The 23,231-nt window shown below is 47.5% G+C and overlaps 2 protein-coding genes across 2 annotated transcripts; both read right to left on the bottom strand.

The window, feature by feature from the left end:
* Positions 1 to 701: 701 nt before the first annotated feature.
* LOC136336395 (complement factor D-like) lies at positions 702 to 4,699 on the bottom strand. The gene is made up of 5 exons (XM_066278035.1): positions 4,552 to 4,699; positions 3,707 to 3,863; positions 3,442 to 3,589; positions 3,020 to 3,277; positions 702 to 2,652 (listed from the first exon to the last, which is right to left on the bottom strand). The coding sequence occupies exons 1-5, from the start codon at positions 4,610 to 4,612 to the stop codon at positions 2,455 to 2,457; spliced, it is 822 nt and encodes a 273-aa protein (XP_066134132.1). The 5' UTR covers positions 4,613 to 4,699; the 3' UTR covers positions 702 to 2,454.
* Positions 4,700 to 12,119: 7,420 nt separating this feature from the next.
* Positions 12,120 to 16,507, bottom strand: CFD (complement factor D). Its single transcript, XM_066278071.1, has 5 exons — positions 16,360 to 16,507; positions 15,515 to 15,671; positions 15,250 to 15,397; positions 14,828 to 15,085; positions 12,120 to 14,460 (listed from the first exon to the last, which is right to left on the bottom strand). The coding sequence occupies exons 1-5, from the start codon at positions 16,418 to 16,420 to the stop codon at positions 14,263 to 14,265; spliced, it is 822 nt and encodes a 273-aa protein (XP_066134168.1). The 5' UTR covers positions 16,421 to 16,507; the 3' UTR covers positions 12,120 to 14,262.
* Between the last annotated feature and the right edge of the window lie 6,724 nt (positions 16,508 to 23,231).

Consider the following 23,231-nt stretch of genomic DNA (forward strand, 5'->3'; position numbering starts at 1 on the left):
AACTAAGGTGTTGCAACACGCAATGAAAAACTAATGATTGATGCTTCTCATCTCTCTCCTTTCCTGTCTGTCTATCCCTCTCTCTGACTCTCTCCCTGTCTCTGTAAAAAAAAAAAAAGAGAGAGAGAGAGACAGAGAGAAAAGAAAAAAAAGAAATCAGTTAAACAAGTAGTAAATGCCTCTCTGCATACTTTACAATATACTGGCTAGAATCATAACAGTAACAGACCTTCAAGGACAGATGGCTGGAAGAAAAGCAAGACATTAGAATTAGAAAATCCAAAAAATTCAAGATGTGTTTTATTTTATTTTTTTTAACTTTTTTTATTATTTTATTTATTCATTTTTAGAGAGGAGAGAGAGAGGGAGAGAGAGAGACAGAGAGGAGAGAGAGACAGAGAGAAGGGGGGGAGGAGCTGGAAGCATCAACTCCCATATGTGCCTTGACCAGGCAAGCCCAGGGTTTTGAACTGGCGACCTCAGCATTTCCAGGTCAACGCCTTATCCAATGTGCCACCACAAGTCAGGCAAAGATGTGTTTTATTAAGATACTTAAATTGAATTAATCTGAGTACAAAGTTAATTAAACAGAAAAATAAAAGTAAAACACACAGTTAATAAATAAATAAATAAATAAATAAAAGACTTAAATGTAAGACCTAAAACCAAAAAACTCCTAAAAGAAGACATAGGCAGTAAACTCTTTTACATCACTTTTATTTATGTCTTTTTGGATATGTCCTCTTGGATAAGTGTAACAGAAGAAAAAATAAACACAAGGCTACATCAAGTTAAAAAGTTGTTGCACAGCAAAGGAAACAAACAAAATAAGGGCAGAGACTTGACTTGGGGTGGTGAACACAATACAGTGTACAGAGGATGTGTTGTAGAATTGTGTACCTGAAACCTATATAATTATGTTAACCAGTGTTATCCCAATAAATTCAAAAAAAAGAAACAAAACAAAACAAAAAAATTTTCCACCAACCTGCCCACTGCTGGAGCTAATCGTACTGTCTTTACTGCTCTGGCCAGTGGTAGAGCATTGGCCTGGCATGTAGATGTCCTGGGTTCAATTCCCAGTCAGGGAAAATAGGAGAAGCGCCTATTTGCTTCTCCACCCCTCCCCCTCTTGCTTCTCTCTCCCTCTCTTCTCCTCCCTTCCTGCAGCCATGGCTTGATTAGAGCGAGTTGGCCCCAGGGCGCTGAGGATGGCCTCTGCCTCAAGTGCTAAAAAATGGCTCCTGTTGCAAAGGAGCAAGGGCCCCAGATGGGCAGAGCATTGCCCCCTAGTGGGCTTGCCGAGTGGATCCTGGTCGGGGCACATTTGGGAGTCTGTCTCTGCTTCCCCTCCTCTCACTAAAAAAAAAGAAAAGAAAAGAACTGTCTTTAAAATAAACAAACCTGGGTCCTTGCCAGGTAGCTTGGTTGGTTAGAACATCATCCTTGTGTGCCAAGGTTGCAGGTTCAATCCCTTGTCAGGGCACACACAAGAACCAAGCAATGAATGCATAAGTAAGTGGAACAACAAATCTATGTCTGTCTGCCTGTCTCTCTCTCCTTTCCTCTCTTGCTAAAAATAAAATTAATAAAACATTTAAAAATAAATTTAGGGAAAAAAAGAGGAAGATTACCAAATGGGAGAATATATTTGCAAATGATTTATCTGATAAGGGGTTAATATTCAAAATATGTAAAGAACTCATGTAACTCACCATAAAAAAATCCAATTAAAAATTTGCCATAAGACCCAAATAAGCATTTCTCCAGAGAGGACATATAGATGGCCAGTGGACATATGAAGATGCTCAACATCACTAATCATAAGAGAAATGCAAATCAAAAGCACAATGAGATATCACCTCAAACCTGTCAGAATAGCTGTCATCAACAAATCAATAACAGGTGTTAGTGAGGATGTGGAGAAAAGGGAACCCTCATGCACTATTGATGAGATTGTAAATTGATGCAGGCGCTATGTAAGACACTATGGTGTTTCCTCAAATTAAAAATTAAACTGCCATGTGATCCAGCAATCCCAGTTCTGGGTATTTATCTGAAAACATTTGCATCCCTATGTTCATTGCATCATTATTTACAATAGCCAAGATATGGAAGCAACCTAAGTGTCCATTGATAGGCAAATGGATAAAAAAATGTGGTATATATATATATATATATATATATATATATATATATATACATACACACACACATACATACAGACAGACAGTAGAATATTATGAAGCCATGAGAAAGAATGCAATCTTGTTATTGTCAACAACATGGATGGACCTAGAGGGTATTATGCTAAGTGAAGTAAGTCAGAGAAAGACAAATCCATAAGGTTTCACTTACATGTAGAATCTTAAGGCAAAAACAAAAACAAGTGGATAAACAAAATAGAAAGAAAAAATAAACTAAAAGTCTGACAGGATGCAGGAGTGAATGACTTTATCTTTCCTTGGGATTCTGCCCCTCAGGTTCTCCTCCGGTGGCTACGCCCCCGGCCATCACGTTGTCAATCCAGGCCGTGTAGCTCCCCACACGAGTGTAGATGCCGGGCTTCCTGGGGTTGCCACACACACGGGATCCCGAAGTGACCACGCCCTCGGCCACGTCGTTGCACACTAGCGGGCCCCCGGAGTCGCCCTATGTGGGACAGTGCCGTAGGTGGGGGTGCATCCCCATCCCCAACAGGCCGCCAGCCCTCAGGTATCCAGCGCCTTTCTCCAGTCCAAACCTCCCTCGCGTGTTAGTGTCGCCGGGCCCTACCAGCCATGCAGGCCCCACCCACCAAGGCCCTGCCTCCCCTGCCCTCCGCTCTATCCCTTCTGTTGGCCCTGCCCTCCTACCCCACAATCCAATGCCTTGTCCTCCTGACCCTGCCCTTCGTCTGACTCCACTCTCCCCACAGCCCCACCCCTCCTGCCCCGCCCTGTAGGCCTCACCCTCCCGCAATCTCCCTTCCTCTGCTGGCCCTGCCCCTTCCCGGCTTCTGCCTTGCCCCATTCCACACCTTGCAAGTGTCCCGGCGGTTGCTCTCTGCGCACATCATGCGCTCAGTGATAATTCCATCGTGGTACTTGCGCAGGTTGCAGGTGGTGCGGTCCATCACCCGCAAGAGCAAGTACTGCAGGCGGTCGGGCTTGTGGCCGGTGTGACTGTCAACGCCCCAGCCGGCCACGTCGCAGAGCGTTCCGGCTGCCACATCGCGGTCCTCGCGCTGCCAGTTCAGGGGCTTCACCGCGGGGCCCAGAGTGGCATTCTCAGACAGCTGCGAATGGGAGAAGGCGGATGTCAGGGTCTCAGGGGGGTCATATAGCAGGAGGGGCTGTTAGACTCCGTGGGAACCCATGGGGAGGAAGCGGGCATCAGGGTTGGAGGTTGCAAGGGATGGGGGACATGCAGTAGGAGGGACTGGCGCCAGGCTTGACCAACCTGCAGCAGAAGGAGATCGTGGTCGATGGTATCCCTCCGGCTGCCGGGGTGGGGCACTGCTCGGATCACATCATACAGGTGCTTGGATGGCTCCGGTTGCGACAGCGAGTGCGCGCCCAGGAGTACCTGCACCTCCGTCTCGTTGGTCCTGAGTGTGTGTGTATGTATGGGGGTAGGGGATCCATGTCAGATCCATGTCTTCACCCCACCCTACCCCAGCTCCGGCCCTGGGCCTGTGTTTCCCCACACCACCACCACTACTCACAGATCCTCCAGACAGTGTGCTGCGCTCAGCACCCACTGCTCAGCCACTAGGAAGCCTCCACACACGTGTGTGCCGTTCACCTGCACCGAAGCCATGTAGGGCCGCTGGTGGGATTTGGCCTCGCTGCCACGCAGGATCCGGCCACGAGGCTGTGCCGCTGAGTGTAGGTATGTGGACATGAGGACTCCGCGGATGATTGCACCCCAGCCGTCAGAGGCTCCCTCTATCCAACAGGCCACTCTAGCCCCCTCAGAGCTAGAATTCCATCAGGGGAGCCTCACACCCCAGGGAAAAAATCTCAGGCGCCTCTGGGTCCTGGGAACAATAGGGAGTGGATGGGTCTGGGGCAAATTCCATCCTATATACTGAGCCTAACAACTTTGATTTCAACGTAAGTAAAGTGAGCCCTCACTGGATAGCTCAGTTGGTTAGAGCATAATCTGGAAGCACAGAGGTTGTGGTTTGGATCCCTTGTCAGGGCACAGACAGGAAGAGATTGATGTTCCTGTCTCTCTCTCCCTTCCACTCTCTAAAATCAATAAAATAAATATTTTTAAAAGAAAAGAAAAATGGTGTATACCAAACCTTCTACCAGCTGCTCAACATGCAGGCCATCAGTTTCCACTGTTGAACTGCATGTTCTCACTGTGGGGAAAGCTTGCTTTTCAGATCCAAGTTTTGAGAATTCCTGGACTTTCAGAGCCTTCCATTTACCTGAGTGCTGCCCCTTTCTGCCTACCTAGAAGGGCTGAGGGACAGTCTTATTTGATAGAAGGGGCCCCCTGGCTGAATGCCCTGCAGGCCGGTGGCCCCCCACTGTCACCCAGTCCCAGGTCCACTCTCACCACATAGAGCGCCTCCTAGGAGGATCAAAGCCAGTGCCAGGTGCACGGAGAGGTCTGCCATTATGCTGCTGTGGCCTGGACACTGACCCAGGCGGGGCCCTGGAGCGCTGTTATAAGTGGAAGGTGGGGCTCCAACAGTCCCTATCTGCCCAATGGGCAGTCTCCCATATGGGTAAAGAGGGGCCCGCCCCTCTGCTTCCACCCTTCTCAGGATGGGTTTATCCCCTGCTGGACTTTGCACCAGAGGGGTGCCTCCTGCCTCTGTGTATCTGGCCCAGGGTTGGCCCTGGTGTGGGGAGCAGCCTCAAGATGCAGGAACAGAGCAGAGGGATGGATTGACCCCAGTCCCCCAGCCCAGTCTCCCAAGAGTGTCTGTCCTTCCAGCCCTCAAGTTTCGCAACAGCAGCTGGAAAGCCAGTTTGTAAACAACTCACTTCCTTATTTTTCTGCACCTCCCTTTTTTCTCTTCGTCCTTCAACTTGGAGAGGAAATTGGGTGGAGGTGAGTGGGAGGTCACCCCACTCCCTTGTCCCCATTGCTGTGGCTCTGGGCCCTGACATCCCAACAAGTAGAGTGTTGGAAAGATAGTATGTAGGGGCAGCTGGAAAGACTGTGGCTTTAATAAGGAAATGTAAATGGAGCCTGACCAGCCAGTGGCGCAGTGGATAGAGCATCGGACTAGGATGCAGAGGACCCAGGCTCGAGACCACGAGGTCGCCAGCTTGTGCACGGGCTCATCTGCTTGGACCCAAGGTCGCTGGCTCGAGCAAGGGGTTACTCGGTCTGCTGAAGGCCCACGGTCAAGGCACATATGAGAAAGCAATCAATGAACAACTAAGGTGTCGCAATGCACAATGAAAAACTAATAATTGATGCTTCTCATCTCTCCGTTCCTGTCTGTCTGTCCCTGTCTATTCCTCTCTCTGACTCTCTGTCTCTGTAAAGAAAAAAAAAAATGAGGAAATTTAAATGGAAAATTCAGGGTCTGAATTCAGGTGTGGCTTGATCCAGGCACCTTGAACAATGTCAGCTCTCTGCCTCTGGTTTTCTCTTTCCTCCTTTATGGCTTCTCTCCTCACCAGGCTTCCCTGTTCTGGCTCCAGGAGCCCTAGACTTAGTCCAGTGGTTCAGTGGGCTCCCTCCTCAATTCCCCCTCACTTTAGTGAATGTCTCCAAGCTGTCTCTGATTGACTGAGCTTGGATTATATGCCCCCTCCAAAACCAATCACTGCATCAGGTTCTGAGGAGCAGAACCTGGATCACATGATCCTCTGCAAGATGGAAATGGTGGGTCAATATCTCATAAACTGTCTGACCAGGTGGTGGTGCAGTAGATAGAGCGTCAAACTGGGATGCGGAGGACCCAGGTTCGAGACCCCGAGCTCGCCAGCTTGAGCGCGGGCTCATCTGGCTTGAAGGAAAAAAAAAAGCTCACCAGCTTGAACCCAAGGTGGCTGGCTTGAGCAAGCGGTTATTCGGTCTACTGAAGGCCCGCAGTCAAGGCACATATGAGAAAGCAATCAATGAACAACTAAGGTGTTGCAACGCGCAATGAAAAACTAATGAGCCCTGGCCGGTTGGCTCAGCGGTAGAGCGTCGGCCTAGCGTGCGGAGGACCCGGGTTCGATTCCCGGCCAGGGCACACAGGAGAAGCGCCCATTTGCTTCTCCACCCCTCCGCCGCGCCTTCCTCTCTGTCTCTCTCTTCCCCTCCCGCAGCCAAGGCTTCATTGGAGCAAAGATGGTCCGGGCGCTGGGGATGGCTCTGGTCGCAACATGGCGACGCCCAGGATGGGCAGAGCATCGCCCCCTGGTGGACAGAGCGTCGCCCCATGGTGGGCGTGCCGGGTGGATCCCGGTCGGGCGCATGCGGGAGTCTGTCTGACTGTCTCTCCCTGTTTCCAGCTTCAGAAAAATGAGAAGAAAACAAAAACAAAAACAAAAAAACTAATGATTGATGCTTCTCATCTCTCTCCATTCCTGTCTGTCTCTGTCTATCCCTCTCTCTGACTCACTCTCTGTCTCTGTAAAAAAAATAAATAAATAAAAATAAATAAATAATAAGGAAACATGTTAGGATCTAATAAATCACATTTGTTGGCAACCTCGGGGTCTCAAACCTGGATCCTCTGCATCCCAGTCCGACGCTCTATCCACTGCGCCACCGCCTGGTCAGGCACATGTTTCCTTATTAAAATCAGAAGTCCTGCAGACCGGGCAGTGGCGCAGTGGATAGACTAGAGCATCGGACTAAGGCAGGGGTCTCAAACTCAACTCAGCATGTGGGCCGCAGAGCAAGATCACAGCCGTTCGGCGGGCCGCACTAGGTCTACAAAAGGCAACTGTTACGCAACACTTTTCTCACTGCAGTTGAAAACAAAAAAAAATCAGTACAACAAGCACAATCGTACATGCAGTTTACTCAGTGTCACAAAACAACCAGAAACTGTAGTTCGCATCACAACTGCTGTTAACTAAGCTAATATCTAGCTAGGATGCTAGAGAAATGAAAAATACAAGTAGGCCCCTAGGCTTACTTAATTTTATCCAAAATATTTTGAACTTAGTGGATTAGTCTGTGGGCCGCACAAAATTGTTCGGCGGGCCGCGAGTTTGAGACCACTGGACTAAGGTGTCAAAACGAAAAACTGATGATTGATGCTTCTCATCTCTCTCCATTCCTGTCTGTCTGTCCCTGTCTATCCTTCTCTCTGACTCTATCTCTGTCCCTGTATAAAAAAATAAAATTAAAAAATTAAAAAAAAATCAGAAGTCCTGAACCAAAGCCCTTGAGAATATGGAGTCCAGATTATGTAAGAATATTCAAAATGGCAACAAAATCTGGAAACGACCCAGGAAGATGGGGCAATTCAAGAAATAACCCTAATTTCCCCAGATGCCGTGTGAATGTAGGAAGACTGTGTGGATATAGTATTAAGTGAGAAAAGCAGGGCAGCTGGTCACCTTTCTGAACAGCTGGCACTTTGCGGGGAGAGGCTGGATAAGGGGACAGCCTGCAGGAAGAGCAGGTAAGCTGAGGAAACAGCCAAGGCAAAGGCCCTGATGGGGACCTAGGTGGCTGAGCTCCAGAGGGAGTTGATTTGGGGCCAGAGGACGAGGAGGGAAAGGAAATTTATCTCAAACTCCTGATGTGTGTAGGGAGTGGCATTATCTGTTATTACTCTCATTTATTTGCTTGTTGGGGTGACTGTTTCCTCCTCCACTCTCAGATTGCAAGCTGCATGATGACAGAAGGCCTGTCTGGTGTAGCTCCACCCATAGCCCCAGAAGGCTCATTCCAGTGCTGGGATTCAAACAGTTTAACAACTGGTTCTCTGCCCTAATGACCGTTTTAAGTATAAAAAAAATATAACAAAAGGTAGTTTATTATTTCATGCATTTAATACTTAAATAAGAACAATACAAGAGGTACACAAAACTAGATTATATTATAATAAAGAGTTTTTAAATATTAGTGAGCCTGACCAGGTGGCGGCGCAGTGGATAGAGAATCAGACTGGGATACAGAGGACCCAGGTTCGAGACCCCGAGCTTGCCAGCTTGAGCGCGGGCTCATCTGGCTTGAGCAAAAAGCTCACCAGCTTGGACCCAAGGTCGCTGGCTCGAGCAAGGGGTTACTTGGTCTGCTGTAGCCCCATGGTCCAGGCACATATGAGAAAGCAATCAATGAACAACTAAGGTGTTGCAATGAAAAACAGGTGATTTGTGCTTCTCATCTTCATTCCTGTCTGTCTGTCCCTATCTATCCTCTCTCTGAAATAGACTCTCTCTCTGTCTCAAAAAAAAAAAAAAAAGAATTCAAAGGATATGCCGAAGAACAATGGACAGGACTGGCTTAAAACATTTTACTAAAGAAGTTATAGATCTGGGCCCTGGCTGGTTGGCTAAGAGGTAGAACGTCAGTCTGATGTGTGGAAGTCCCGGGTTCGGTTGCCCGCCAGGGCACACAGGAGAAACACCCATCTGCTTCTCCACCCTTCACCCTCTCCTTCCTCTCTGTCTCTCTCTTCCCCTCCTGCAGCCAAGGCTCCATTGGAGCAAAGCTGGCCCAGGCACTGAGGACACCTCCATGGCCTCTGCCTCAGGCACTAGAATGGCTCCGGCTGCAACAGAGCAATACCCCAGATAGGCAGAGCATCGCCCCCTGGTGGGCGTGCCGGGTGGATCCCAGTCAGGTGCATGCGGGAGTCTGTCTGACTGACTGCCTCCTCGCTTCTAACTTTGAAAGAAAAAATAGGTAAATAATAAATAAATAAATAATAGGTCTGGGACGTGCCTACCCACCATGAACTGCCCAGTTAGGAATTTAAATCAGACCACCCCGTGAGGTTACTTTCCATAGAACCTTTTTTTTCCCTCCACAGTACATAATTATATTTGTTTTTCCCTGTTAACCTGTCTTAAGTCAATTTGATTACACCAGCCAAAGAACCTAGGTAGAAGGAAAATTTTTCTGCTGCTTAATTTATAGTATTGAAAACATGCACAGACTATAAATTTGTGATATTCATGCATTCTCTCAACAAATATTTACTGAGAAACACTTATGAATCAAGTATATAATAGAACAGAGTAATGTTTATGACACATTGACACAAGGAAATGCTACATAACTATTAAAATACTGACTAGAGTCCTGACCTGTGGTGGCGCAGTGAATAAAGCGTTGACCTGGAACACTGAGGTCGCCGGTTCAAAACCTGGCTTGCCTGGTCAAGGCACATATGAGAGTGGATGCTTCCTGCTCCTCCCTTCTTCTCTCTCTCTCTCTCTCTCTCTCTCTCTCTCTCTCCTCTCTGACAAATTGAATAAAATCTTTACAAAAAACCCAGGTATTAAAATACTGACTAGAAATTCTCATAGGAAAGTGTTCATGAAGCAATGTTAATTAAAACACAATTTTATAGACATTGTGTAAAACAATGTACAAATTATTAATTTTCTTAGATTTTTATTTATTGATTTTTAGAGAGGCAAAGGAGGGGCTAGGAGCTGGAAGCATCAACTTGTAGTAGTTGCTTTGCATATGTACCTTGACCAGGCAAACCTGGGGTTTCGTACCAGCAATTTCAGCATTCCAGTTTGATGCTCTGTCCACTGTGCTGCCACAGGTCAGGCTATGTACAATTATAAATTACAATAAATCCAGGGGAAAAACAGAATTCAAGGTGTGGTCACAAGGATGCTTACCGCACTTGAGTAAAATAGAGGAACTTAGAACTTCAACAAAGAATTAAAAAGCAACCTGACCTGTGCTGGTACAGTGGATAAACTGTCAACCTGGAGTGCTGTGGTCACTGGTTCAAAAACCTGGGCTTGCCTGGTCACGGCACATATGAGAAGCAATTACTAGTTGATGCTTCCTGTTCCTACCCCTCCCTTCTCTCTCTCTCTCTCTCTCTCTCTCTCAAATCAGTAATAAAATCTCCAAGAAAAAAGAATTAGAAAGTATAAGAAAGAACCAAGCAGGCCTAAAGAATAAAATAACTGAAGTGAAAAACACATTAGAAGGAATTAACAGCAGATTAGCTAACACAGAATAGATCAGCGACTTGGAAGATAGACTAGTTCAACTAATCAGAACAGAAAAACAAAATAATTTAAAAACACAAGGATAGCCTGACCTCTGGTGGCGCAGTGGATAAAGCGTCAACCTGGAAATGCTGAGGTCGCCGGTTCGAAACCCTGGGCTTGCCTGGTCAAGGCACATATGGGAGGTGATGCTTCCAGCTCCTCCCCCCTGTCTCTCTCTCCTCTCTTTCTCTCTCTCTCTCTCTCTCTCTCTCTCTCTCTCTCTCTCTCTCTCTCCTCTCTCTCTCTCTCTCCCTCCCTCTCTCTCCTCTCTAAAATGAAAAAATTAAAATAAAAAAAAACTTTATAAAAAAAACAAAAAAACCCCACAAGCATAGTTCAAGGGACCTCTGGGATAATATCAAGCACTCCAACGTTCACATTATGGGGATCCCAGAAAGAGAAGAAAAAGAGAAAACAACAGAGACTTTACTTAAAGAAATAATGGCTCAGAATTTTCCTAACCTGGGAAAGAAAACACACATCCAGGTGCAGGAAGCACAGAGTTCCAAACAAGATGAACCCAAAGAGACCCCACCAAGGTATGTTGTAGTGAAAATGGCAAAAGTTAAAGATAAGGAGACAATCTTGAAGGCAGCAAGAGGAAAGCCAAACAATTATATACAAAGGAAATCCCATAGCCTATCAGCTGATTTCTCACAATAAACTCAAAATAGAAGCTTCATACTTTGGACATGCTTTCCAAGAAAGGTTCCAAAGAGCTCAGATATTAAAAAAAAAAAAAAAATCAGTCTGACCAGGCGGTGGTGAAATGGATAGAGTGTCTGACTGGGATGCTGAGAACCCAGGTTCGAAACCTGAGGTCACCAGCTTGAGAGTAGGATCAAAAACATGACCCTACGGTCGCTGGCTTGAAGTCCAAGGTCGCTGGCTTGAGCAAGTACTCGCTCTGCTGGAGAACTCTGGTCGGGGCACTATGAGAAAGCAATCAATGAACAACTAAGATGTCAGAATGAAGAATTGATGCTTGTCATCTCTCTCCCTTACAGCCTGTCTGTCCCTGTCTTTCTCTCTCTCTCTTGCCAAAAAAAAAAAAAAAAAAAAGCCTGACCACGTGGTGGTGTAGTGGAAAGAGCGTCGAACTGGGATGCAGAGGACCCAGGTTCAAGACCCCGAGGTCGCCAGCTTGAGCGCAGGCTCATCTGGTTTGAGCAAAAGCTCACCAGCTTGGATCCAAGGTCGCTGGCTCGAGCAAGGGGTTACTTGGTGTGCTGAAGGCCCACGGTCAAGGCACATATGAGAAAGCAATCAATGAACAACTAAGGTGTTGCGACGCGCAATGAAAAACTAATGATTGATGCTTCTCATCACTCTCCATTCCTGTCTGTTTATCCCTCTCTCTGACTCTCTCTCTGTCTCTGTAAAAAAAGAGAGAGAGAGAGAGAGAGAGAGAGAGAAAAGAAAAAAAAGAAATCAGTTAAACAAGTAGTAAATGCCTTTCTGCATACTTTACAATATACTGGCTAGAATCATAACAGTAACAGACCTTCAAGGACAGATGGCTGGAAGAAAAGCAAGACATTAGAATTAGAAAATCCAAAGAATTCAAGATGTGTTTTATTTTTTTTAACTTTTTTTATTATTTTATTTATTCATTTTTAGAGAGGAGAGAGAGAGGGAGAAAGAGAGACAGAGAGGAGAGAGAGAGACAGAGAGAGAAGGGGGGGAGGAGCTGGAAGCATCAACTCCCATATGTGCCTTGACCAGGCAAGCCCAGGGTTTTGAACTGGCGACCTCAGCATTTCCAGGTCAATGCCTTATCCACTGCGCCAACACAGGTCAGGCAAAGATGTGTTTTATTAAGATACTTAAATTGAATTAATCTGAGTACAAAGTTAATTAAACAGAAAAATAAAAGTAAAACACAAAAGTAAATAAATAAATAAATAAATAAAAGACTTAAATGTAAGACCCAAAACCAAAAAACTCCTAAAAGAAGACATAGGCAGTAAACTCTTTTACATCACTTTTATTTATGTCTTTTTGGATATGTGTTCTTGGATAAGTGTAACAGAAGAAAAAATAAACACAAGGCTACATCAAGTTAAAAAGTTGTTGCACAGCAAAGGAAACAAACAAAATAAGGGCAGAGACTTGACTTGGGGTGGTGAACACAATACAGTGTACAGAGGATGTGTTGTAGAATTGTGTACCTGAAACCTATATAATTATGTTAACCAGTGTTATCCCAATAAATTCAAAAAAAAGAAACAAAACAAAACAAAAAAATTTTCCACCAACCTGCCCACTGCTGGAGCTAATCGTACTGTCTTTACTGCTCTGGCCAGTGGTAGAGCATTGGCCTGGCATGTAGATGTCCTGGGTTCAATTCCCAGTCAGGGAAAATAGGAGAATCGCCTATTTGCTTCTCCACCCCTCCCCCTCTTGCTTCTCTCTCCCTCTCTTCTCCTCCCTTCCTGCAGCCATAGCTTGATTAGAGCGAGTTGGCCTCAGGGCGCTGAGGATGGCTTTGTGGCCTCTGCCTCAAGCGCTAAAAAATGGCTCCTGTTGCAAAGGAGCAAGGGCCCCAGATGGGCAGAGCATTGCCCCCTAGTGGGCTTGCCGAGTGGATCCTGGTCGGGGCACATTTGGGAGTCTGTCTCTGCTTCCCCTCCTCTCACTAAAAAAAAAAAGAAAAGAAAAGAACTGTCTTTAAAATAAACAAACCTGGGTCCTTGCCAGGTAGCTTGGTTGGTTAGAATATCATCCTTGTGTGCCAAGGTTGCAGGTTCAATCCCTTGTCAGGGCACACACAAGAACCAAGCAATGAATGCATAAGTAAGTGGAACAACAAATCTATGTCTGTCTGCCTGTCTCTCTCTCCTTTCCTCTCTTGCTAAAAATAAAAGTAATTAATAAAACATTAAAAATAAATTTAGGGAAAAAAAGAGGAAGATTACCAAATGGGAGAATATATTTGCAAATGATTTATCTGATAAGGGGTTAATATTCAAAATATGTAAAGAACTCATGTAACTCACCATAAAAAATCCAATTAAAAATTTGCCATAGGGTAGAGCGTCGGCCTACCGTGCGGAGGACCCGGGTTCGATTCCCGGCCAGGGCACACAGGAGAAACGCCCATTTGCTTCTCCACCCCTCCGCCGCGCCTTCCTCTCTGTCTCTCTCTTCCCCTCCCGCAGCCAAGGCTCCATTGGAGCAAAGATGGCCCGGGCGCTGGGGATGGCTCCTTGGCCTCTGCCTCAGGCGCTAGAGTGGCTCTGGTCGCAACATGGCGACGCCCAGGATGGGCAGAGCATCGCCCCCTGGTGGACAGAGCGTCACCCCATGGTGGGCGTGCCGGGTGGATCCCGGTTGGGCGCATGCGGGAGTCTGTCAGACTGTCTCCCTGTTTCCAGCTTCAGAAAAATGAAAAAATAAAAAAAATTAAAAAAATAAAAATTTGCCATAGGACCCAAATAAGCATTTCTCCAGAGAGGACATATAGATGGCCAGTGGACATATGAAGATGCTCAACATCACTAATCATAAGAGAAATGCAAATCAAAAGCACAATGAGATATCACCTCAAACCTGTCAGAATAGCTGTCATCAACAAATCAATAACAGGTGTTAGTGAGGATGTGGAGAAAAGGGAACCCTCATGCACTATTGATGAGATTGTAAATTGATGCAGGCGCTATGTAAGACACTATGGTGTTTCCTCAAATTAAAAATTAAACTGCCATGTGATCCAGCAATCCCAGTTCTGGGTATTTATCTGAAAACATTTGCATCCCTATGTTCATTGCATCATTATTTACAATAGCCAAGATATGGAAGCAACCTAAGTGTCCATTGATAGGCAAATGGATAAAAAAATGTGGTATATATATATATATATACACACACACACACACATACATACAGACAGACAGTAGAATATTATGAAGCCATGAGAAAGAATGCAATCTTGTTATTGTCAACAACATGGATGGACCTAGAGGGTATTATGCTAAGTGAAGTAAGTCAGAGAAAGACAAATCCATAAGGTTTCACTTACATGTAGAATCTTAAGGCAAAAACAAAAACAAGTGGATAAACAAAATAGAAAGAAAAAATAAACTAAAAGTCTGACAGGATGCAGGAGTGAATGACTTTATCTTTCCTTGGGATTCTGCCCCTCAGGTTCTCCTCCGGTGGCTACGCCCCCGGCCATCACGTTGTCAATCCAGGCCGTGTAGCTCCCCACACGAGTGTAGATGCCGGGCTTCCTGGGGTTGCCACACACACGGGATCCCGAAGTGACCACGCCCTCGGCCACGTCGTTGCACACTAGCGGGCCCCCGGAGTCGCCCTATGTGGGACAGTGCCGTAGGTGGGGGTGCATCCCCATCCCCAACAGGCCGCCAGCCCTCAGGTATCCAGCGCCTTTCTCCAGTCCAAACCTCCCTCGCGTGTTAGTGTCGCCGGGCCCTACCAGCCATGCAGGCCCCACCCACCAAGGCCCTGCCTCCCCTGCCCTCCGCTCTATCCCTTCTGTTGGCCCTGCCCTCCTACCCCACAATCCAATGCCTTGTCCTCCTGACCCTGCCCTTCGTCTGACTCCACTCTCCCCACAGCCCCACCCCTCCTGCCCCGCCCTGTAGGCCTCACCCTCCCGCAATCTCCCTTCCTCTGCTGGCCCTGCCCCTTCCCGGCTTCTGCCTTGCCCCATTCCACACCTTGCAAGTGTCCCGGCGGTTGCTCTCTGCGCACATCATGCGCTCAGTGATAATTCCATCGTGGTACTTGCGCAGGTTGCAGGTGGTGCGGTCCATCACCCGCAAGAGCAAGTACTGCAGGCGGTCGGGCTTGTGGCCGGTGTGACTGTCAACGCCCCAGCCGGCCACGTCGCAGAGCGTTCCGGCTGCCACATCGCGGTCCTCGCGCTGCCAGTTCAGGGGCTTCACCGCGGGGCCCAGAGTGGCATTCTCAGACAGCTGCGAATGGGAGAAGGCGGATGTCAGGGTCTCAGGGGGGTCATATAGCAGGAGGGGCTGTTAGACTCCGTGGGAACCCATGGGGAGGAAGCGGGCATCAGGGTTGGAGGTTGCAAGGGGTGGGGGACATGCAGTAGGAGGGACTGGCGCCAGGCTTGACCAACCTGCAGCAGAAGGAGATCGTGGTCGATGGTATCCCTCCGGCTGCCGGGGTGGGGCACTGCTCGGATCACATCATACAGGTGCTTGGATGGCTCCGGTTGCGACAGCGAGTGCGCGCCCAGGAGTACCTGCACCTCCGTCTCGTTGGTCCTGAGTGTGTGTGTATGTATGGGGGTAGGGGATCCATGTCAGATCCATGTCTTCACCCCACCCTACCCCAGCTCCGGCCCTGGGCCTGTGTTTCCCCACACCACCACCACTACTCACAGATCCTCCAGACAGTGTGCTGCGCTCAGCACCCACTGCTCAGCCACTAGGAAGCCTCCACACACGTGTGTGCCGTTCACCTGCACCGAAGCCATGTAGGGCCGCTGGTGGGATTTGGCCTCGCTGCCACGCAGGATCCGGCCACGAGGCTGTGCCGCTGAGTGTAGGTATGTGGACATGAGGACTCCGCGGATGATTGCACCCCAGCCGTCAGAGGCTCCCTCTATCCAACAGGCCACTCTAGCCCCCTCAGAGCTAGAATTCCATCAGGGGAGCCTCACACCCCAGGGAAAAAATCTCAGGCGCCTCTGGGTCCTGGGAACAATAGGGAGTGGATGGGTCTGGGGCAAATTCCATCCTATATACTGAGCCTAACAACTTTGATTTCAACGTAAGTAAAGTGAGCCCTCACTGGATAGCTCAGTTGGTTAGAGCATAATCTGGAAGCACAGAGGTTGTGGTTTGGATCCCTTGTCAGGGCACAGACAGGAAGAGATTGATGTTCCTGTCTCTCTCTCCCTTCCACTCTCTAAAATCAATAAAATAAATATTTTTAAAAGAAAAGAAAAATGGTGTATACCAAACCTTCTACCAGCTGCTCAACATGCAGGCCATCAGTTTCCACTGTTGAACTGCATGTTCTCACTGTGGGGAAAGCTTGCTTTTCAGATCCAAGTTTTGAGAATTCCTGGACTTTCAGAGCCTTCCATTTACCTGAGTGCTGCCCCTTTCTGCCTACCTAGAAGGGCTGAGGGACAGTCTTATTTGATAGAAGGGGCCCCCTGGCTGAATGCCCTGCAGGCCGGTGGCCCCCCACTGTCACCCAGTCCCAGGTCCACTCTCACCACATAGAGCGCCTCCTAGGAGGATCAAAGCCAGTGCCAGGTGCACGGAGAGGTCTGCCATTATGCTGCTGTGGCCTGGACACTGACCCAGGCGGGGCCCTGGAGCGCTGTTATAAGTGGAAGGTGGGGCTCCAACAGTCCCTATCTGCCCAATGGGCAGTCTCCCATATGGGTAAAGAGGGGCCCGCCCCTCTGCTTCCACCCTTCTCAGGATGGGTTTATCCCCTGCTGGACTTTGCACCAGAGGGGTGCCTCCTGCCTCTGTGTATCTGGCCCAGGGTTGGCCCTGGTGTGGGGAGCAGCCTCAAGATGCAGGAACAGAGCAGAGGGATGGATTGACCCCAGTCCCCCAGCCCAGTCTCCCAAGAGTGTCTGTCCTTCCAGCCCTCAAGTTTCGCAACAGCAGCTGGAAAGCCAGTTTGTAAACAACTCACTTCCTTATTTTTCTGCACCTCCCTTTTTTCTCTTCGTCCTTCAACTTGGAGAGGAAATTGGGTGGAGGTGAGAGGGAGGTCACCCCACTCCCTTGTCCCCATTGCTGTGGCTCTGGGCCCTGACATCCCAACAAGTAGAGTGTTGGAAAGATAGTATGTAGGGGCAGCTGGAAAGACTGTGGCTTTAATAAGGAAATGTAAATGGAGCCTGACCAGCCAGTGGCGCAGTGGATAGAGCATCGGACTAGGATGCAGAGGACCCAGGCTCGAGACCACGAGGTCGCCAGCTTGTGCACGGGCTCATCTGCTTGGACCCAAGGTCGCTGGCTCGAGCAAGGGGTTACTCGGTCTGCTGAAGGCCCACGGTCAAGGCACATATGAGAAAGCAATCAATGAACAACTAAGGTGTCGCAATGCACAATGAAAAACTAATAATTGATGCTTCTCATCTCTCCGTTCCTGTCTGTCTGTCCCTGTCTATTCCTCTCTCTGACTCTCTGTCTCTGTAAAGAAAAAAAAAAATGAGGAAATTTAAATGGAAAATTCAGGGTCTGAATTCAGGTGTGGCTTGATCCAGGCACCTTGAACAATGTCAGCTCTCTGCCTCTGGTTTTCTCTTTCCTCCTTTATGGCTTCTCTCCTCACCAGGCTTCCCTGTTGTGGCTCCAGGAGCCCTAGACTTAGTCCAGTGGTTCAGTGGGCTCCCTCCTCAATTCCCCCTCACTTTAGTGAATGTCTCCAAGCTGTCTCTGATTGACTGAGCTTGGATTATATGCCCCCTCCAAAACCAATCACTGCATCAGGTTCTGAGGAGCAGAACCTGGATCACATGATCCTCTGCAAGATGGAAATGGTGGGTCAATATCTCATAAACTGTCTGACCAGGTGGTGGTGCAGTAGATAGAGCGTCAAACTGGGATGCGGAGGACCCAGGTTCGAGACCCCGAGCTCGCCAGCTTGAGCGCGGGCTCATCTGGCTTGAAGGTAAAAAAAAAAGCTCACCAGCTTGAACCCAAGGTGGCTGGCTTGAGCAAGGGGTTATTCGTTCTGCTGAAGGCTCGCGGTCAAGGCACATATGAGAAAGCAATCAATGAACAACTAAGGTGTCACAACAAAAAACTGATGATTGATGCTTCTCATCTCTCTCTGTTCCTGTCCGTCTGTCCCTATCTATCCCTCTCTCTGTCTCTTTCTGTCTCTGTAAAAACAAACAAAAAAACCCTGATGATTGATGCTTCTCATCTCTCTCCGTTCCTGTCTGTCTGTCCCTGTCTATCCTTCTCTCTGACTCTATCTCTGTCCCTGTATAAAAAAATAAAATTAAAAAATTAAAAAAAAAATCAGAAGTCCTGAACCAAAGCCCTTGAGAATATGGAGTCCAGATTATGTAAGAATATTCAAAATGGCAACAAAATCTGGAAACGACCCAGGAAGATGGGGCAATTCAAGAAATAACCCTAATTTCCCCAGATGCCGTGTGAATGTAGGAAGACTGTGTGGATATAGTATTAAGTGAGAAAAGCAGGGCAGCTGGTCACCTTTCTGAACAGCTGGCACTTTGGGGGGAGAGGCTGGATAAGGGACAGCCTGCAGGAAGAGCAGGTAAGCTGAGGAAACAGCCAAGGCAAAGGCCCTGATGGGGACCTAGGTGGCTGAGCTCCAGAGGGAGTTGATTTGGGGCCAGAGGACGAGGAGGGAAAGGAAATTTATCTCAAACTCCTGATGTGTGTAGGGAGTGGCATTATCTGTTATTACTCTCATTTATTTGCTTGTTGGGGTGACTGTTTCCTCCTCCACTCTCAGATTGCAAGCTGCATGATGACAGAAGGCCTGTCTGGTGTAGCTCCACCCATAGCCCCAGAAGGCTCATTCCAGTGCTGAGATTCAAACAGTTTAACAACTGGTTCTCTGCCCTAATGACCGTTTTAAGTATAAAAAAAATATAACAAAAGGTAGTTTATTATTTCATGCATTTAATACTTAAATAAGAACAATACAAGAGGTACACAAAACTAGATTATATTATAATAAAGAGTTTTTAAATATTAGTGAGCCTGACCAGGTGGCGGCGCAGTGGATAGAGAATCAGACTGGGATACAGAGGACCCAGGTTCGAGACCCCGAGCTTGCCAGCTTGAGCGCGGGCTCATCTGGCTTGAGCAAAAATCTCACCACCTTGGACCCAAGGTCGCTGGCTCCAGCATGGAGTTATTCGGTCTGCTGAAGGCCCCCAGTCAAGGCACATATGAGAAAGCAATCAATGAACAACTAAGGTGTCCCAACAAAAAAACTGATGATTGATGCTTCTCATCTCTCTCCATTCCTGTCTGTCTGTCCCTATCTATCTCTCTCTGTGTCCTTATAAAAATAAATAAAATAAAAAATAAAATATTAATGAAAAAATATTAAATAATACCTGGCAAAAATACAATAAAACTGTTATTTAAGATGTTTCCAGCCTGCCCAGGCAGTGGTGCAGTGGAGCATCGGACTGGGACTCAGAGGACCCAGGTTTGAACCCCAAGGTCGCTGGCTTGAACCACAAGGTTACTGGCTTGAGCAAGGGGTCACTCTGCTGTAGCCCCCTGGTCAAGGTGCATATGAGAAAAGGAATCAATGAACAACTAAAGTGCTGCAACAAAGAATTGATGCTCTCATTGAAAGGGGAGAAACCAAAGGAATGCAGGAGAAGGGGCCTGTAGGAATGACTGGCTCAGCCAGTTAAAGACTATCTACATTACATCCTGTATAGATCTCTAACTGATCTCCTGGAAACTCTTACAATACTCACAAGAGAAACAAGATCTGTAAATAGATAGGACCAGGGGTCCGGAAACCCCTTCCTCCTTGCTGCCCCACCGAAACTCCCTTGCCCCACCTTGAGCCACAAGGAGTATGTAGGACCTCAGACAAAGGAATCACACGCCCCTTGCATGCACCCAGTAAAAGGTATATGAGATGTAAGAAATCTAACTTCAGGGAGCTCATGATTTGGTGCTACTAGCCTAACGTGCTCCACAGGGTACTAATAAATTCTTCTTCCTTCATTAAGTTGTCAGGGCACCTATTATCCTGTTTGCGTGCCACTCTTGCAACATCATCTCTCTCCCTTGTCTTTCTGTCTCTATCTGTCCCTCTCTCTGACTCTCTCTCTGTCAAAAAAAAAAGAAGATATTTCCATATTACTTCTTGATTGGCATCCTCACTTGCAATTTTTTTTCACCTATGGACAGAATGAACATTTTTAAGGGTGCTTAGAATACACTGTTGCACAGATGACATTAAAAAAGAGTAAGAAATGAGGCCCTGGCCGGATGGCTCAGTGGTACAGCGTCAGCCTGGCGCGCAGAAGTCCCGGGTTTGATTTCCGGCCAGGGCACACGGGAGAAGCGCCCATCTGCTTCTCCACCCCTCCCCCTCTCCTTCCTCTCTGTCTCTCTCTTCCCCTCCCGCAGCCAAGGCTCCGTTGGAGCAAGGATGGCCCCGGGCACTGAAGATGGCTCCATGGCCTCTGCCTCAGGTGCTCGAGTGGCTCTGGTCGCAACAGAAGTGACGCACCTGATGGGCAGAGCATTGCCCCCTGGTGGGCATTCCAGGTGGATCCTGGTTGGGCGCATGCGGGGGTCTGTCTGGCTGCCTCCCCACTTCCAGCTTCAGAAAAAATACAAAAAAAAAAAAAAAAAGAGTAAGAAATGCCTGACTAGGCAGTGGTGCAGTGGATAGAGCATCAGACTGGGAAGCAGAAGATCCAGGTTCGAGACCCCGAGGTTGCCAGCTTGAGCACAGGCTTATCTGGCTTGAGCAAAAAGCTCACCAGCTTGGACCCAAGGTCGCTGGCTCGAGCAAGGAGTTACTGGGTCGATGGAAGGCCCGCGGTCAGGGCACATATGAGAAAGCAATCAATAAACAACTAAGGTGTCGCAACAAAAAACTATTGATTGATGTTTCTCATCTCTCTTCGTTTCTTTTTTTTTTTTTTTTTTTTTTTCAGAGACAGAAAGAGAGTCAGAGAGAGGGATAGGCAGGGATGAAGAGATGAGAAGCATCAATCATTAGTTTTTCGTTGCGCGTTGCAACACCTTAGTTGTTTATTGATTGATTTTTCATACGTGCCTTGACCACAGGCCTTCAGCAGATAGAGTAAACCCTTTGCTCGAGCCAGCGACCTTGGGCTCAAGCTGGTGGGCTTTTGCTCAAACTAGATGAGCCCGCGCTCAAGCGGGCAACCTCAGGGTCTCAAACCTGGGTCTTCTGCATCCCAGTCCGACGCTCTATCCACTGCACCACCGTCTGGCCAGGCATCTTTCTCCATTTCTGTCTGTCTATCCCTCTCTCTGACTCTGAAAAAAAAAAATAAGGAATGTACATCTGTGATTTCCACATTGGGCAGCTCAGCTGCCCAGGTGCCCACCTTAGAGAGAACCCTGATTACAAGTGCCTTTTTTTTTTTTTACAGAGACAGAGAGAGTGTCAGAGAGAGGGATAGACAGGGACAGACAGACAAGAACGGAGAGATGAGAAGCATCAATCATTAGTTTTTCGTTGCACATTGCAATGTAAGAATGAGATGGCACTCGATTACCAGATGTGCAGGCTTTATTAGAGGAGAAAGACCTGCTGGGGCACCCCTCCAGGAGAAGTGCACCGGGTTACAGACTAGCGGCGAGTTATGTAGTGTTTGGGAGAGCCTGAGGAGATACTGAGGCAAAAGTCCTGGTATGTCTGGAATGCTTCTCCTTGGGGGGGCTTCGAGCATGTGGGTGTTGAATCAATAGTCCTGGTATGTCCGGAGCCCCTCTGTAAAGCCAGAAGCCACGGCCAGGGCCACCATCACAGCAGCAGCCTGGCCCATGCAGGTTCGCATTGGATTCGGACAGTCGGTAAAGAAACAGCGGAGCCAAAAACTGATGGGCCATAGTCTTTAATTCTAGCTTGCACCCGGCGGGCAAGTAAGAACATACACTGGGCTCCAAAACCCAGTCACATTCAGTGCTCACAAAGCCACTGACTTATCCGAGTTTCCTAGAATCAAAGGTTTCTAGCTCACCAGACTTATTCACCTCTGTTCCCCATCTCCTTCCTTATCCCAAATACAAACTCTACACAAACTGGCATCTCACTCAGCACTCCACCATCTTGGCTGCTTCTCCTGGCCTCCTCCACGTGGCCTTTCTCTGCTCTCCTCTGCTCTCTCTTCTAATGATAATCTCAGGAACCAAGAGGGCAAACTCTCGTTTTGCCCCCACTTTATACTGTAGCTTCACAACCTCTAATCCAATATACAAAGTAGGGAAGTCTCTGAGGCATGATTGGATTGTACCACCCCACATCAAAAAGGGTGGGAAAGGCTTAATCCCAAAACCAAGCCCCAGGCTACAAGGATTCTCAACACACATTAATATCACCTGGGCGAGGGCCTCACGTGGGCAACGTTATCTTTTACAAAGTGAGCATAATACATTTTATCTGCCAGACACCCTCCTTGGGGCAGCTTCTCAGCTTTTTTGGAATTCCTCTGTTTCAGGGTCATTAGTCCAGTAAGGGTGAAGTCTGACAGATAAGCAGAACATCAAGAGGGCAGTTTGGAATTCACATATCTATCATTACTCAACTCTGTGGTTACATATAAAAGAAAGGCAGTTATTAATTTTATAATATATGGTAAGGGGTAATGAGGAGAAAGAGGAGAAAAAATTGGAAAATTATTGCTTCTTCTGGAGAGAACTCAAGAAGGAAACCTTGCTAAGCCAAGACCCCCATCCAGTTCAGAAGGTCATCAATTTCCATGCTGTGAGGTCTGAACCATGCTGTGATGTCTCTGAAAACCTGAGTGAGGAAGTAAAAAAATTTTGCGAGGTAATAATTATTAGTTGCTTGCTGTTAGTGCTGAGTGGACAGAGTGACATGATGATGCATGGTCTCCTGGATGAGTCTCATGAGACGTGCTGGTCTGGTTCCTCTTGAATGGGAGGACATATGGAGATTTTAGGGGACAGGGAACCTGTTGGTGTAAGTTTTTAGAAGGACTGTGTATGTGTGTTTGAAAAGGAAGGGGGAGTTTGGAGAACATTCAGGAGGGAACTTCTCGGGCTGAGGGGCGGCTTCTTTCTGCTGTCATCCCTACCTATTTGATATTTCCCTCATGAAGTTCTCCTTGGGGTACTGGGGAATAGGAGTGTAGGAGCATTTGATTGTAGGTAATCCTAGAGATTTCTCTCATCCCGACCTGTATGAACTTAATAAAGAAAGAGGCAAGTATTTGGAGATTAGCAATGCAGAGATAAGGAGGGTTGTATAGGGGGGGTGTGTGTGAAAGTTCTTCCATGGTAAAGTCAGAGATATTTTTTCCTAGCAGCCCTGGAGAGAGTAGTTAGCTTGAGCTAAAAGAAATGTTTCATGCCTGTTTGTAGGCTCTTCTCCAGCCAAGAAGACCCAGTG

Source organism: Saccopteryx bilineata, chromosome 1, assembly GCF_036850765.1.
Source record: "Saccopteryx bilineata isolate mSacBil1 chromosome 1, mSacBil1_pri_phased_curated, whole genome shotgun sequence".
NCBI classification, from domain to species: Eukaryota; Metazoa; Chordata; class Mammalia; order Chiroptera; family Emballonuridae; genus Saccopteryx; species Saccopteryx bilineata.